Raw genomic sequence first — 17,072 nt, forward strand, 5'->3', positions numbered from 1 at the left:
TGTGTCCAGTGGGTTGATGATGCAAAACTTAATCAACTGAGGAGGGAAGGCATTCGCTATGCCAGGATTCAGCTGTATGATAATGACATTTATTTTATTCCGAGGAATGTTGTTCATCAGTTCAAGACAGTTTCAGCTGTATGCAGTTTAGCATGGCATGTTCGTCTCAAGTTATATCACTCAGAGGAGGACACTGCTCAGAATACAGTTACTCATGAAACACGCACGTCACCAGATTCCACATCATCAGTTCTTGGACCTCACACTGACAGCATGATTTGTGCTGTAAGCAAAACCTCCTTGGATTCTGTTTTTTCAGACAAACTTCATTCTAAATATGAATTACAGCAGATTAAACATGAACCTATTGCATCTGTAAGAATCAAGGAAGAACCTGTGAATGTTTATATTCCTGAAAAGACTGGAGCACCAAATAATATGGATGGCAAGAATGTTAAAGCAAAATTGGATCATGTTCAATTTACAGAATTTAAGATTGATGTGGACTCTAAATTTGAAAATAGCAACAAAGATTTAAAGGAAGAAATGTGTCCTGGAAGTCTCATAAGTCTAGTTGATACAAGGCAACATAGTTCAACACATTCAAATCAAGAGAGAAAAGATGATAACATTTTGTGCTAAATTTGTATATACCATTTAAAATTGTTTTTTTTCTTAAACTTAATAATGTAATAAAGATTCATGAATTCTGAAAGCAAGCCAAGAACTTGCTCCCAAGTCTGTTACAAATTATAGTTTATGTAGCTTTGTAACATTCCTCAGTGCCTGTCCATAACTGTGAAGTATCAAAGCACTTAGGGCCAGATGCACTGTAAGCATTGCAGGTTTAAACAAAAGGAGTCTTTAAGGAAATCATTTGAGTTGGAGTTGTAGGTTTTAGAATTGAGCTGACATTAACATATATATATATTTTGTAATATGAGCCAGAATTCTTTTTTGACAATTTAAGGCTTTTCCATAGAGCTTATTTATACTGATTTTTTTTTTCATTTTAAATGTGTCAGCACTGTAGTGTAAATAGCTTTTAAAAAATCTTTTTAGTGTGATTTATACTGAAATGTGAGCCACTTAATAAAGGTTCATAATAATATGTTTTCTGTTGGGTCTGCAAAAAAACCCCACCAAACTGACAATTCAGTTAAATCATTTATTTGATCTATTATGTTTCTGCTGGTATATCCACTTAGAGTGCTAATGGAGTGCAAATGTATGTATTCAAATCTTGTGAATATTTAAATTCCCCACACTGTGCAAGCATTTTTAAAACCAAGATTCAGTTATGAAAGCATATTTATATGTGTGTGTGTATGTATGGGGATATATATATATGTTATCATATTTTGCATAACTTCTTAAATTGCTGAATAAGATGAATATGTGAAACTTCCTATACTCCCTGGAATACATTTTTAAATATTTATATTCAACATTAAGAGAGCAGTTTAGGTAATAGAAACAATTTTATAAGTTGGGAGAAACAAGGTCAGTTAGTGATATTTAACCCTTTAACTAATGAAGTTATGTGACCTGATTATGTAGCCCTATAACGTGAATTTTCTTTGTAGTGTATGGAATAAGAAGTTGAGAAAATTTTCTTACTAATCAGCACCCATACTATACCTAATAGTAGCTGAGAAAAAATGTTCAGTTACAGAAAGTTTAATTCTGAGCAGTTAAAATCCTCTATTACATTTTTCTTGAGGAACAGGAGGAAAATACGGCAAATACAAAATATTAAAATAAGGGCAGTGACTCAACTGCCATATACAGAGAGATAACTAACAAAATAAGGTTTGTTACCTCATCTTTCTAAGCATCCCTCTCCCTACCCTAGCAAGGTAAACAACTTAGAGTACTTTTTTCTTTTTTCAAAAGAAGCTCTAGAAAGTAAAATTGGGATAGGAAACAGGATTGCCAGTGCCTAGCTAAAGATGATTAAAACAAATCTCTTCAATAATGGACTTCAGCACTGTTTCAGATTGCTTCCACTACTGTAATTAAAAGTCAAACAAATGTCTTCAGTGTATGCTTTGATGTTAGGAACTCTGCTGGTTGCAAATCTATTTTCTTTTACTTGAATTTGGTATTTTTCTGGGCTCATACTTCGGTTGATTACTTTCAAATGGGGTTCTTTGTACTGCCTTTTGAGCTAGTGTTGCTATTTCACTTTCAGTGGCTTCTGCTCCAGCCTCTTTTGTGGTACCCATAAAACTGCTTATCTCTCTGGTTAGGGAGAAGCTTACTTAGAGGCATTTCACCAGAAAAAATAAATTGCAGCAATGATGTCATTTGTGGCCTCCAGTTTAAAAGGGTAGGCAAATATTGTAAGGAAATCTCAGTGGTTTGTAGAATATCAGTATATTTGCAACATAGGAATTTTCATGACGTAAGGAAAGTATAAATCATGCAAATGTAAATAGGGATTTTGTTTTATATATTACGTATCCTGCTCCTCACCACCTTTATCTTCTATTTTTAGCTAAATTTATGTATTTTCACCTGCCTTTTTGGGAGACAAAAGTTTATAACAAACCAGTATTGAAAATTGAGAGAGAATGTGGTAAAAATGTTTAGGTTTTTCTTTCTTTAAGTGAAGGGTAACATATTTAACAAGGTTCGTTTTAGCTCCAGTTTTCCAGTGTCATACACATAGATGCATGAGACCATACTGTAATAAAATGTCTTTAGGGTATCCCTCCAAAATATATGAGCCTTAAATTTTTAACTTAAAGACATACTTAAAACAACCAGAGTGGTCGCTTTTAAGTGTAGTTTCCTATATAACCTATAGTCAAAATTCTCCATACTTTGACATTTTAATTGTTTTGTAAAATGCATACATCTCTGTGGAGGTGAAATACAAGTCAGTGAACACAGATTTCAAGTTACAGCCTTGTCACCTTGAGTAATGCTTATGTTCCTGTCTTATGGGTTATAATTTTAAAATTCTCTTCAGATGCAATCTGAGAAGTTGTTGGCTACGTTTGTTACATACAAATAATTTTTATTTCAATATTGTATTATATTAATGGTTTCCTAGTTAGTACATTCCAGTTCTTATCTGAACACGACTTTTTTTCTGTTATTTCCAGTTTCTTGGACCAGAATAATGAAGCACTTAAGATACAGTTTCTATGTGAACTTATACTATATAGAATAAATAGTTGTTATGTAAATTATTAAATTGCCATACAGACCTTTACAAAAAAAAAAAAACTAAGGTACCTCAGTGGTGTCTGCTACAGTGATTTTTTTCTTTTTAATTATTTTTGTTCATATCCTTTTAGCTAAGTAATATATATTCCATACTCAGGTTAGCTGGTTAGCTATCAAAAGAATTAAGCATTTGTGATATTTGGTTGAAAACTTTACTAAAGCCATATTCATTATCGTCTTTGTCACTACAGCTGTTGACCTTAAATAAAGATTAGGTTGATCTAGCACAACACTCTGTGTGTGTGTGCATGTGCCTGTGCGCGCGTGTGTGTATAAGGTTATTGGAAATACTGTTTGTTTCCGCATATATTCATTTTTAATCCATTCTTTAATTCTGTGGGGGGGGTGGTCATGGAGGGTAGGAAATATTTTATTTCTTGGATTAAGTCTTCAAGGTATTTCATTAGTGTTCCTGAGTGTAAAATAGGTTTTTCCCAAATACTTATGGCAGGTAGGATCATCTTTGTAAATAATAGATTAGCACTGTTTTGGTAAATTTGGATTCAGTCATTTTTTGGATAGTTTCATTGTCATGTAAAGCAAATATCTCAGTTCATTTTGCATTTTTAGCGAAGGTGCAGGATTTATTTTTGGAGTTTGAGAGGAATTTTCCTTGTCTTCCACCTTTCAATAAATACTAAAATTGATAACCATAATCTTTTTCCATGTTTTGTAATTATTTTCTTATATTTGACATTTTACCTTCATCTTGTCATATTTAAAAATTCTTGTTTCTCTATCTTCAACAGAAACCATAAGATCTTGAAAGTGATTCCAATCTGAAAATCGTTTTTACTCTTAAAAATATCAAAAATTGACTTATGCCAACAGAGAAGAATATTAAAGATCACCTTAAACAAGGTCGCTAAACTAGTAAGGTATGGGTGCTGGGATGGCATGATAAATTGCCTCCCTTCCCTCTAGATATGACTATTTTTATCCCAGGAGGAGAGGACAAAAGTACCATTGTTTTCAAAATACTTCTAGGCTGGTAAAAAGTGACATGATGCGTTTTATCTTTAGAGTGGTAGAACAGCTCTTTCTTAATCTTTCTTCCTTCTGTTTAACTACTTTGATATGTAAACAAAATTTTACTGGTTTTAGAAGGTGCTATTTCATTGAAGAGTTCTGTTTGATATGATTGGCTCTGGCAATATACCTCAGATAAGAAAATTAAGAGGACAACTCAGGAGAGGTATAACATCCTTTATCTCTGTCCTGACTTTTCTGTTCAGTTTTTCCTGTAACCCACTGCATATTGCAGATGGGAGTGACGGCTTTCTAAAATGTTAAGCACAAGGAACCTAAAAGCAGAGATGTCTTTCCTTTTTAAGTTTACAGGCATTGTATATCATATTTCTACTGGGAGAGCAGGGAAAGGAGGGGGAAAACATCTTGCATTTTAGGTTATCTTCCCTTCGGGATTTCAGACCCAATCAGGGAATGTGAATGACCTGAGAACAAAATGTGGGAAACAGAATTGTGTTAACTAGAAATTAAAACTTACTACTCGTATGCTTTATTACCATTATCTACCTTCCAAGAACTGCACTATTAAAATATGAGAACTTTGGACCCTTCGGTACATTTTGAAGTTTAGAATTTATGCATTTATGTCTTGAAAATGTTAAATCCTTATACTTTCCTATAAAGTTCATTGCTATTGTACTACTGATTACTACTAAGTGTGCAGACTCGCAAGTCAACATAGTTGCAAATATTTTGCATAATAGTGTTTAAAATTTTATTTAGACAGTTCAGTCCCACCCCGCTCTGTCAAGTTTCTTCTTCAGATGAAATTTTGTTACGTGAAAAATCTCAAGTCTGTCTGAAAAAAAACCAAAAAACCTTGAGTATGACTTTTATGCTCTTGTTCCATCCGTCTTCCTGACTGACAAAGTTCTTAGAAATCTGTCTGCTTCACTTCCTCATCTCACTACAATTTCACTTTAATCCTCAAATTTAACCTTTTAGCTGAAGTGATTCTCTCAGTGGTCACCTTTTGACTACCAAATCCAGTGGGTGTGTTTCTTAATACTTCTGTTTAACCCCTGTAACACTTGTTATCAATCATTTACTCATTAAAACTCTACATGACCTGTTGTGGGGTTTTTTGTTGTTGTTGTTCTCTTTTTCTTCGGATGGCTTCTTTTACCTCTCCACCATTGTTTAAGGCAGTCCCTATGGTTCTTCCCCTTAGGTCTCTAGGCTTTGTCCCTGAACTATCTTCGTGACCCCATGACTTCAATCAGCCTTGGTTTCTCACTTAATCTCTAATAACCCATGTAATCAAATCTAAATTCTTCTCCCTTGCCCCCAAGAATTAGCTGTTCCATTCCTTCCTAATTTTGTTATTGCATCACTCTCTCTGTGCAGTCATCTCATGGTAATCTGATTTCTCTGTCTTTTCCTCTGTGTACAGTTGACCCTTGAACAACATGGGCTTGAACTGCAAGGGTCCACTTACACACATATTTTTCAACAAATACGTACCACAGTACTATACAATCCGTTGTTGGTTGAATCTAAGAGTGTGGAACCTTTCATATGGAGGGCCGGAGGGCCAAGTGTAAAGTTACAAGTGGATTTTCACCAGCGTGGAGGTCAGCGCTTCTAACCCCCATGTTGTTCACGCATGAACTCTACAATATATCATGAGATTTTCTTGAGTTGACCCCAGAAGTGTTTGTCTACTCCTCTTGTTACAGTAGATGTTCACAGTCATAGTAGATGTTCATCTCACCTAGACTCTTACAATAGCATAAAATGTTCTAGGCTGCCTGCAGTCCTCTGCCCCTACCCCCAATTCCAGCCCATTTTGTTACCACCAGGTTAACCTTTCTAAGACACATATGGTTGCTACTCTTCTTAGAAATATTCCATGGCTCCAAAGAGCCTTTAAGATGTGGCCCTTCCTTTCCAGCCTTATCTACTATAATCTCTTCCATTTGATGTACTCAATTTTCAGCTTTACCAGATGGCAGTACTTGCCATTTCCTTTGTGTACTTTTAAAATGCTTTGCCTTTGCTGGGGAAAATCTCTGCCTCGTATACAACATGGTGAAATCTTACTTCTCTCTTCAAAACTCCAGTTAAACATCATCTCTTCTGTGTATCTTTTACTGACCTCATCTGCTCCAACTGTCCCCTCACCTCACAGCTGATATAGATCCAATTATTTCCTCTGCTTCTTGTGTCCTTTCTTCACATCATCAACATATTTGTTAAGTGTATGTCAGGTTCTAGCTAAACCATGAGTTAGAAGTTACAAATTTTCTTTATCCCTTTGTGTCCCCAATACCTAATATATAGCACACTTGGTGTTCAGTAAATATTTGAAGGAACAAAAGTTGAACCTTAACTTTATTGGGGTGGAAAAACAAATTATGTAGGTTTCTATAATTTAAAAAGTCCATCTCTGACTTAATTCGTAATGTAATTCTAGAATTGCAACAGAAAAAAGTGGAAAAAATTAGATCAGTGGGCACTATAAAGAGAGAAAGTTTCTATTTTGTACTTACTACAGCCTTATATATAAAGTTTAAGAAGCTACCTACTAGATATCTAGGCCCATTGGGCAATGTGGAGAGAGTAAGTTTTGTAAAGATAATTATACCTATAAAACTTGTTCAACTTTTTTCCCTTCAACTAGAGAGACACTGAAAATTATTACAAATTAAGGATAAATTTTAACTATACCTAAAATGATAAAAATAGCAAATATAATTTTTAAATTATTTTTTATTTTTGGCTGTGTTGGGTCTTTGTTGCTGCACATGGGCTTTCTCTAGTTGCGGCTAGCGGGGGCTACTCTTCGTTGTGGTGCGTGGGTTTCTCATTGTGGTGGCCTCTCTTGTTGCAGAGCACAGGCTCTAGGCGCGTGGGCTTCAGTATCTGTGGCTCATGGGCTCAGTAGTTGTGGCTCGCGGGCTCTAGAGCATGGGCTCAGTAGTTGTGGCACACGGGCTTAGTTGCTCCGTGGCTTGTGGGCTCGAACCTGGGTCCCCTGCATTGGCAGGCGGATTCTTAACCACTGCGCCACCAGGGAAGCCCAGCAAATATAATGTAAGAAGCATCTTAATATCTCATAGTCTGAAGCAGAATTTAACTATTCCTAAGTCATATTTGGCAAGATAAAGTCTGGTTATCTGGTTGTCAGAGAGACATTCTGATTAAGCTTGTGTTGTTCTCCCTATTGATACTATAAATAAACATTCAAAAATTGAAAATATTGAAGCAAGATGATAACATGCACTAGTTTTCTTTGTCTTTATTCTGTTACTGGAGTGGGACAAGGACATACAGGTGGCATATTTTCACAGACAAAGTTCTGTAAAGCCACTTCACTGGGATGATATGCTGAGGGCATTTGTAGCAGTACAGCTGTGGGTCATTAAAGGGGGATAGTACACTTGTATAATGTTGAGAAATTTCTTCACTAGTCTGTATTTCTCATCTATAAAATAGGGGGTAATACCTATTCTGTTAATTGGTGGTGAAAATTAATGACAGCACATGCCAAATGCTTATCTAGCACATTGCTTGGCATATCATAGACACTACAAATGTTAGCTTCTGATCCTGGAATTAACATAGTAAAAAGAAGAGTTAGAAGAGCTGTGTGCTGGGTCACTCTAATCATTTCACATCTTCTTCACATCACTTCTATGTATTCCTGTCTCTAATTTTGGGCACAGGATAGGCATCTGGCAAGAGGAAAAAGTTGCATCAAGGGGTCAAAGGCGAGGTATGGTGGAGGTAGGACATCAAAAACGGACTTCTTTCTAGTTCACTATTTTGCTCAGGGATGGCAATTCAAAATCATGTCACTGACTCTTTTCCTTATATAAGTGAATTACAAATTTGTGTTTGTAGTATATAGATTATAGTGGTAGTAAATTTGCTTTATGGTATAGGATTACCAGTATGGTTACAGTATGATTGGCTAACTTTAATACAGGGCAAGCAAAATGAAAGTAAAATATTGAAGTGCAGATCCCTCTCAAGCTTTTAATCCAGTGTTGTCTTTATCTAGCATCTGATAACTGGTATCTTCTGTTGATGCTGTTTTTTTTTTTTTTTTCTTCTATAGGAAACCTATTTGTGGAAATAGCATTTGGAGTTAAACTTCTCCACTTACCAGTGACCATGGGCTAATTTCATTTCATTTACCTGGGCTTTAGTTTTTCTATCATGAGGAGGTTTTTTGTTTTTTTCCTGTGTACCTTCTTTATCTAAGTCATGAATTCTAAGGACACCAATAATACTTTGAGGAGGAGTGATGCTTACTCTGCAAACATGATCAATCAAGGTTAAAGGAAACCCCTTTGTTTAATGTAATGCTAAAAGAACTCTGATAATTTTCCTCTCAATAGAGAGAAATAACTTTTCTTTATGATGCAGGTGCATAGTAATATGCCTGCCCCTATCTGAAAATGGCTCTATGGTTTCCTCTCCTTTTTTTGCCATCACTTCTGTTCATTAATCAATATCAGTTCCTCTTATTTGCTGCACTGTGAACAAGCAAAGTAGAAACCAGACGACCAAATTCTAAGGTTAATAACTCTTAAAATTACAGTAAGCTGTAGCCACGGATGGATCTCTACTCCTTGAAGCTTTATGCAACTATTTTTCTTAATGCTTGGAAGCGCTCCGTTGGTGGATTTGTGGTCATGTTTCATGTGGTAATGGATGGTGCCACCACATCTGGTCTCTGTGTTCATGAAATGTTGAATAAGTCATGGTTCCTTTCAATATTTCCTACTTTTCATATTTTTAATTGCTATAAAAAGTGATTTTGTCCACATGTTGCTTTTACTCAATTTTTTTTTTTATAAATTTGTTTATTTTTGGCTGCGTTGGGTCTTTGTTGCTGCATGTGGGCTTTCTCTAGTTGCAGCGAGCGGGGCTCCTCTTTGTTGCGGTGCGCAGGCTCTAGGCATGCAGTCTTCAGTAGTTGTGGCACGTGGGCTCAGTAGTTGTGGCTCGCAGGCTCTAGAGTGCAGGCTCAGTAGTTGTGGCGCACAGGCTTAGTTGTTCCGTGGCATGTGGGATCTTCCCGAACCAGGGCTTGAACCTGTGTCCCCTGCACGGGCAGGCAGATTCTTAACCACTGCGCCACCAGGAAAGCCCTTACTCAGACTTTTTGATAAGTATTTGCCCAAACCAGTTTAAGTTACTTCTTCTCTGTGTTGACCTGGAAATTAATGACTTCACTAAAACCTTTCAAATTTAAGTTTCTTTCTTTTTTTTTTTTTTAAGTTTCTTTCTTAAGGCAGAATGTGTTCTTTTTATAAACACCATCAGTAAACATCTCTATTATAAAGGAGGTATCCTATAGCTAAAACCAAGGGGAAGATATTTTTCTGCAATACTTATTGTTTATGTATTATTACATTAGTTTTGCTTTTTCCGTCTGTAAGCATAATTTCTCTTATGTCTCTCTCTCATTACTTACTGTTCTAAAGTAGGCTGTGATATTGTGATTTATAATAAGAAATATGTATCTAATCTTCATCCCTGTTCCTGGCCTAGGAATCAGACACCCTTGGAATTTCCTAAGTGATAAGTGTGATTAAGGTGTCTTTTGAGCTTATGTTAATGAGGAGGCTCTTGGAAAGCTAGGTAACCTACGGATTGGGGCTGGTTGCCAGGGGAACCAACCTAGTGATTAAAGAGTTGAAACTTTCAGTCCCCCTCTCCCCACCAGGGCTGGAGATTGAATTCAATCACCAATGGCTAATGATTTAATTAATCATGCCTATGTAATCAAGTTTCCATAAAATACCAAAAGGACAAGGTTCAGAAAGCTTCTAGGTTGGTGAACATGAGGAGATGGGGAAAGAGTGGTGTACCCAGAGAGCATGGAAGCTCTGCACCCCTTCCTCATACCTTGCCTTATGAATCTCTTCCATCTGGCTGTTCCTGAGTTAATATCCTCTTATAATAAACTGGTGTTCTAGTAAGTAAAATGTTTCTCTGAGTTATGTGAGCTGCTCTAGCAAATTAATCAAATTCAAGGAGAGGGTCATGGGAACCTCCATTCTAGAGGCGGTAGGTCAGAAGCAAGGTGACAACCTGAATTTGTGCCTGGCATCTGAAGTTGCAGAGGGGGTGGGGGGCACGTGCAGTTTTCTGGGATTGAACCCTTAACTTGTGATCTGATGCTATCTCCAGATAGTGTCAGAACTGAGTTAATTCCTTGGTGATGTAGGGAAAAAACATACACCTCTGGTGTCCGAATCGGGGAGGCGCGCATCAGTAACTTACTGCTGCTTCAGGTTGTTTATTTAGTGTGGCAGTATACCAAGTTAAGTAAGAAGAGTTCTACTTCCTGGGACTCTTTCAGATACTATTACAATTGATTGATCCTCATGTGTGAACAAGTTGGTTATTGTGTTGCCTTTTACATATAATTCTTACCGAACTTCTCTCTCTTTTCCTTGGAGACCAGTCCCACATTTCCTCTTAGTAATGTCATATAGAATTTCTGCTTTTGCTTGTTTCATGGCCTAGCTCAGGGGTCAGGAAACTACTGCCAATAGGCCATATTTAGGCCACTACCTGCTTTTTTTATAGCCTGTAAGGCAAGAAAGGTTTTTACAGTTTTAAATGGTTGAAACAAAAATCAAAAGAATAATATGTTGTGATATGTGGCAATCATACAAAATTTAAATTTCATTGTCCACAAATAGTTTTATTGGGACATAGCCATAGTCTATGGCTGCTTTCTCACCACAATAGCCGAGTTGTGACAGAAACCATATGGCCCACAAAACTTTAAGTATTTACTATACAGCCCTTTACAGAAGTATTTTGCTCACTCCTGGCCTAGCTGATTGTTTACATGTGGTGCTGTTCCTTCTTTTCTCTGTGAGAGATTATACTTAGATGATACTTTCACAAATACAGGTTTTCCTAAACTACAAAACCCTCCTATCTGGTTTCTCACAGAGATTACAGCTTTCTTCTGCTTTGAATGTATTAATAATAGATTCCAGTGACCAAATAGTTTAGATCTCTCAATTAAATTAGGAATACCTGATCAAGTCTTGGAACATTATGTTCCCCATATTAACTATCCTTCTTAATCCTATTTTTACATACCCCAAATACTAATATATACCAATTATAAGACAGGGAAATATTTGTAACTGATCAGTTTGTTACTTATTTACCCTACCTCTGTAGTTTCAAACAAAGAGTTAAGCAGTATTAATTTGTAGTGTTGTGGCTGAAACTTTGTCATATTATCTGTCTTTACAAAGGAGAACTAGACCAAAATGCTATATTTAAGCAATCCTCTCAAGTATTAGCAACCAGAAACCACTTTTTTGTTAGATATTTTTTAAATGAACAAAATAGTACTTTAGATACTCCCAAAGCTAAGTGAGGGCTGTATAGGGCAAGAACATCACCCTGACCCTGCTTTAGGGTTATAAGACACTTAAGACCCTTTGGAATTCTTGTAAGTACTGCCACCTACACTTCACTGGAATTGGTTAAGTACCCTCGTAGGGTGATCTATAATTTTTCAAACCAGGACACTTCTAAGAATGCAAGGGGAACTAACTCCCTGAGACCCCAGGACAATAGGCATAAACTGGACTTTCCTGACATAACTGGGATGTATAGTTCCCCTAACATTAGAAAGAGGCAAGCTTCTGCTCTGTTTTAATATGCTACCTCTAATTTATTTGTTTCAAATTGAAGGCAGAGGTAACAATGAACTCAGCCTAGATAAAAAACTGTCGAGGGCTTCCCTGATGGTGCAGTGGTTAAGAATCTGCCTGCCAATGCGGGAAACATGGGTTCGAGCCCTGGTCCGGGAAGATCCCACATGCTGCGGAGCAACTAAGCCCGTGCACAACTACTGAGCCTGCGCTCTAGAGCCCGCGAGCCACAACTACTGAAGCCCGCAGGCCTAGAGCCTGTGCTCCGCAACAAGAGAAGCCACCGCAATGAGAAGCCCGCGCACTGCAACGCAGAGTAGCCCCCGCTCGCCGCAACTAGAGAAAGCTCGCGCACAGCAACGAAGACCCAAAGCAGTCAAAAAAAAAAAAAAACTAAAAACTGTCGAACTCTCAGATTCTTTCTGAATGTAAACATGAAGTGGCACCCCTAATTATTTCAGTAACTGTGTTTTTCCTTCATAATCGAGAAGCACTATTTACTTTGGTAGTAGTGGGGCCATGATATATTAAACTTCTACCCAAATATGTAGATTAAAGGCTTTATATTTACTTTAAATGTTGATCACATACTTAAAACAGATTATTCAATAGTCAAGTAGAAAAATAAGATCCAAAACAAACTTTATTTACATAGGACAATAAGGGTACTAATAACTCAAATATTGAATAATTAAGTTTTGGGTTGACTAGAAGTCCACGATTCACCAAGACTACTTTATGGAAGCAGTATAAAATTACATTTGATATTTTTCTCAGTTCTCTGGCACTCTTCAAGCTTGCAAGGATTCAGAACACTTTAATGATAGCTTGTTGAACAGCAATAAAATGAGATGATGTCCTTAGCAGTCAGTCTCTCACAAAAAAGACGTTATATCCAAGCTCTATCAAAGCCCCAGCCAGTAAGGCCCATAAAGGAATGAAGACATAGGACAGATTCATGGTAGTAAACTGTTCCAGTTTAGCACAGAGTGCAAGGCAGAAGGCTAATTTAAGTAACATTGCAATGAGGTACCAGGCTTTTTTTTTAATATTGTGCGATCCATGTCGAGGGTCAAAGCCAGACTTACATCGCCCAGCCATTTTCACAATCAGCATGACAAGAAGGATAGTATCAAATATCCAGACTGGAATAAATATGAGGAACCAGTTCCAAGGTGCCTTCTCATCCAGTTTCAACACCAACATGATCAAGAAGAGTAATGTGAAAAGCCAGGTGAGTAGTACTCTCTGAGCCAAGGACATTCTCATTTAAACAGTTTAAAGAGGCTGTTGCAGAGTCGAAAGAAGGGAAATATACCCTAAGAGAAGGAAAAAAAGTCAAGATTGTTTTGATACCAGAAAAAAAAATTTCTATTCCTGGTTTACAAAGCTGGCTCTTTCCCACTTACAGATTTCCTAATTTTGAAAACATTCTACCAGTCTTACTTTCATCATCTATAAAACCTGTAGCCATCTTTGACAACATATCCATCACCCCTTGTAGCTGTGACAAAATACAATTTTTAGTATATCCACTGGGTGTAAGCTCTATTCAAAATGTCTCAAGAACAGTCTGCTCTTTTTCATTGCTGTCACACAAGTCCAGACACTCATGATCTTTTTCCTGCACCTAAGAGATGTTCTTAACCCCTTTTTGTACACTTGCACACCTATGCATTTTCATTCAATTTCAAGGAATACTAAGAAAAAGCATTCAAAATCAAAGTGAAAAAGGAAGGGGTGGTATCAAGCCAAGAGAGGAGAGTATTAATAGGAAGGAAACAGTTAATAAAAAATTAAGACATTAAGTAGAATTATGATTTTAAAGAGGTCATTGGGTTAAATAATATAGAACACATTGATAACACTGGATTTTCACATAGCTTAATCTATGGGTCTTGGATATTTTAAATCAAATTTTCTCAAAGGTCTTACAAATACCTGTTTTCTTAGTCTAAAAATTTGTTTTTTAATAATACTTATATTTTTGGTTTGTGGTATCGATCATGCTTTTTTATTACTTGCTATCCAATAATCAAAACCACTTTAAAAACTTTTGATGTTTTGTGATTTAATTGGGGCTATTTCTTATAGTCCTATTTTGTCTTACTGATCTATATTTCTGTTTTGTACTAGTACTGTATGACTGTTACTGGATATGTTCTAATATCTGAGAGGTCTAGTACCTATTTACCATTTTCTTTTCCAGAATATTTTCTACTATTTTGACCTTCCATGTTTTTCAATGCTAAAATCACTAATTCTTAAAAACTTGGAATTTTGATAGGAATGCATTCATCTATAATACTTAGGTATAAGCACTTATTTAATCTTCACATATAAGTTTACAGTATGTTCCATACTTACTCAAGTTTTTTTTATCAACCTTGTGACCATTTGGAAAAGGGTAAATAGAATGGGAAATCAGAAGCCAGGCTGCACGAAGTTGGGTGAGGAGTTAACAGAAGATAATGAAATGCAAAGTTGACAACATTTTATCCCTTTGAAGCATTTGGAGAAAAGAAGATGAAAGGTCAGACATACAATAAGGATGACAAAGGAAGGATCAAGAAGAAATTTTCAGTAAAGGAGGAATCTAAGTATGATTATAAACAGAGGGAAATAAGCCACTGGGCAGTGACAGACTGAGGATGAGAGAGGACACTTGATGGCAACAGGAAAAGATCAGAAGGTAATGGGGATGGTAACAAAAGCATGGGTGATAGGAGTAAAAATGCAGGAAGATAAGAAACAGGGAAAAGGTGAGGAAACTGGCTAGATAAATCAAATGCCCTAGACTATCATGTTTAAGTAATTATATTTTAGAACTAACTTTGATTGCTACATCTCTACTACTTCAAACAGTGGGTGGCTGTCATGGTGCAAGAGTATATATCTGTTTTATTTCAATAGTGACCTATGAGTCTCCTAGCTCCCTTCTTTCCCTTATACCCATCTGCCTGCACTCAACTTGTTTACTTGGCTGGCAGATACTTCATACTGCAGTATGAAAAACAGATGCTTTTGCTCCCAGGAAGGCATTTTCCGTGCTGGTCTCCTTTCCCGGCCAGAGGCTGCCATAGTGGAATGTGGGACTGACTTTGGAAGAAGAGGTGGAGAGGTACATACTGATTAGTAACTACAGATGGGTTTCACACTGTAAATTGAATTTGCTCAATTCCCATTTCCAATCGATCTGGCTATGTTTATGGACTTTTAAAAGGTTTACAATAATACAGTTGCTTAAACGTAACTTTTCCATCAGCCAGCCACTGGATGAGTCAAGCTTCATTTTTTCTGTAAAGAACTGAGTAGCAATTGGTCATAGGAAGGGAGCTGCATTCAACACAGGTACTTGAAGACTGGAGGTGAAAAGGCTGCAAAGAACACAGTCTTGTGGCTACAAGTTCTATTATGTGGGATGCAACAAACTTTTGTATGCACTTTTACTAAAATGCCCTCGATTGGGAAGCACTCTGTTGATATTTAAATGACACTTGAAGGATTATGGATGCTGGGATTCAGTGATGACCTACAACTCCGATTTCATTAATTTATTAATAAATCTCCGTTAACTTATTATATTTGTTTCCTACTAGTACTCTTCTTTCTTCTTAAAGAAGGGCGGTGGGGTGGGGGGCAGGGTGGAGGGAGCTGCATACTCCAAAACAAAAATTTGTTCAACTAAAGTATTTCTCATTTGAGGTGGTTATTTCTTGCACCTGCAAGATAGTTAAGTATATGCTTCCTTATCCATTGTTAAAACCTGCGCTTCCCCTAAATGGCAATCTAAAGGCCCCTGCCCACAGTTCACCGTCTCGGTACCAGGTGTGTGGACTCGATCATTTGTCCATGGTGCTTGCCACACCATCTCCCATTTCCCTTCTCTCGCGACTGCCAGTACACTTCCCAGTGAACTCGCCCCATCCCGAAGACAGTTTTGCTTAATTGGCCCCCAATACAGAACTATTCTAAACAATGAGTCACTTTCTAAAGGTTCCTGCTGCAACAGCCTTGGCCAACCTGACCATCCTTCAAAGGAATAGCGTTCTGCTTACACTTACCTGATTATCGGGCCTACTTGTCTCAGAACTTCAGGGCGTTCCTAAACTATCCTTGCCCTTCGTCTTCGAATGCCGATGGTCCGCCAGCGGTGCCCTATCCGGACTCCCCCCATTCTGCACTGTGGGACCAGTATATTCTGGCGTTGAACGCAGTTCTTGTACGATATGATCCACAATGCAAACAGAATCCTGGTGCCAAGAGGTGTATGTGCGTTTGGGACCGGGAGTGTGAGGGGGTGAGGGGATGAGGGGCGGCGACACGGCCCACGGAAGCATCGGGAGGCCAGGGCACCGGGGGGTGGGAGGCGCGGGGGGCGAGTGCACTTCGGAGGATGCCGGCTCATTGGAGCCCCGGACTCACCTGGCAGCGCCGCTGGCTGGAGAGCGCAGAGGGGCGCGAAGATTAGGAAATTCGCCAGTTTGGATCCTTGGCCTTTTCCACGCTTTTTCCCCCATTAAATCCAGAACCCGTCACATGATAATCAAGAAGAAGATCTCAGTTCCGCCTCTCCCAACAACCACAGTGGAAGCGCTCTCAGGTCTACCTCGGGGCCGCGCCCACATCCGGGGCAGGGTCTCACCGCCCTGGGCCTATCCTATAGGTAGAGAGAACGCCAATCTGTGTTCAGAGGCCCCCTTCCCTGCGGTAATTGGACCATTTGGCCGCCAGTGCAAACCAACCGACTTTTCCGTGCGATCGGGTTTGTCAAAAAGGCGGCAATAAAAAAAGCCAGTAGGCCCGCCTCTCTACCGCTACGGGCTAGGAGGAAAGTCAGTCTAAGCATAGCCGGGAGTGTCCGTGGTTCCATTGGGTCCACAGATGCCAATCAGACTTGCCAGCGTTGGGCCCCGCCTCCGCGGGGCGCCCTACCCCTCCTCTCGCTCTCCCAGCCAGCGCGCGGAGACTGCAGGCTCCGGCGCAAAATCCTGCGGGAGAGGGGGTGGGGCGACGGTTCTGGAGGTAGCGCGCCGGAGGGTTGCTTCGTTGTGGCTCGTCAGGCTCCCGTGGCGGCGGCGGCGTTTGCCTCGGTGTCTCCCGCGCGCACTCCAGCCGCCTCCTAGCGGCGCGGCGCCCTTTCCTACGGTAAGAGCCGGCATC

At 38.5% G+C, this 17,072-nt stretch overlaps 3 protein-coding genes across 14 annotated transcripts in view; 2 read left to right on the top strand and 1 right to left on the bottom strand.

Moving 5' to 3' along the window:
* Positions 1–3,893, top strand: part of RSBN1L (round spermatid basic protein 1 like) — a 65,408-nt gene extending 61,515 nt beyond the window's left edge. For both annotated transcript variants that reach the window (XM_082399339.1, XM_082399340.1), the window contains one exon: positions 1–3,893. In XM_082399339.1, the coding sequence (XP_082255465.1) occupies positions 1–642 (642 nt within the window). In that variant the 3' untranslated portion in view covers positions 643–3,893.
* An 8,641-nt stretch (positions 3,894–12,534) lies between these two features.
* Positions 12,535–16,644, bottom strand: TMEM60 (transmembrane protein 60). Of its 3 annotated transcripts, none has more exons than XM_082399420.1 (3): positions 16,335–16,644; positions 15,974–16,092; positions 12,535–13,228 (listed from the first exon to the last, which is right to left on the bottom strand). In XM_082399420.1, exon 3 carries the CDS (start codon positions 13,176–13,178, stop codon positions 12,777–12,779), a length of 402 nt encoding a protein of 133 aa, XP_082255546.1. In that variant the 5' UTR covers positions 13,179–13,228; positions 15,974–16,092; positions 16,335–16,644; the 3' UTR covers positions 12,535–12,776. The 3 variants fall into 3 exon arrangements, with proteins under 3 accessions (XP_082255546.1, XP_082255545.1, XP_082255544.1); XM_082399419.1 differs by having other exon boundaries at positions 15,974–16,162; XM_082399418.1 differs by lacking the exon at positions 15,974–16,092.
* A 134-nt stretch (positions 16,645–16,778) lies between these two features.
* The window catches only part of PHTF2 (putative homeodomain transcription factor 2), a 125,527-nt gene continuing 125,233 nt past the window's right edge, over positions 16,779–17,072 (top strand). For 5 of the 9 annotated variants that reach the window (XM_082399341.1, XM_082399342.1, XM_082399346.1 and 2 more), the window contains exon 1: positions 16,779–17,057. In XM_082399341.1, coding sequence (XP_082255467.1) covers positions 16,794–17,057 — 264 coding nt within the window. In that variant the 5' untranslated portion in view covers positions 16,779–16,793. The remainder of the gene's footprint in view (positions 17,058–17,072) is intronic. The other 4 variants (XM_082399345.1, XM_082399349.1, XM_082399348.1 and 1 more) reach the window with 4 other exon arrangements.

This window comes from Balaenoptera borealis (assembly GCF_965194805.1).
Source record: "Balaenoptera borealis genome assembly, chromosome: 7".
Lineage (NCBI taxonomy): Eukaryota > Metazoa > Chordata > Mammalia > Artiodactyla > Balaenopteridae > Balaenoptera > Balaenoptera borealis.

What these genes read in the sequence shown, in the direction of transcription:
- TMEM60 (XM_082399418.1), bottom strand. Translation starts at nt 13,178, where the DNA reads ATGAGAATGTCCTTGGCTCAGAGAGTACTACTCACCTGGCTTTTCACA.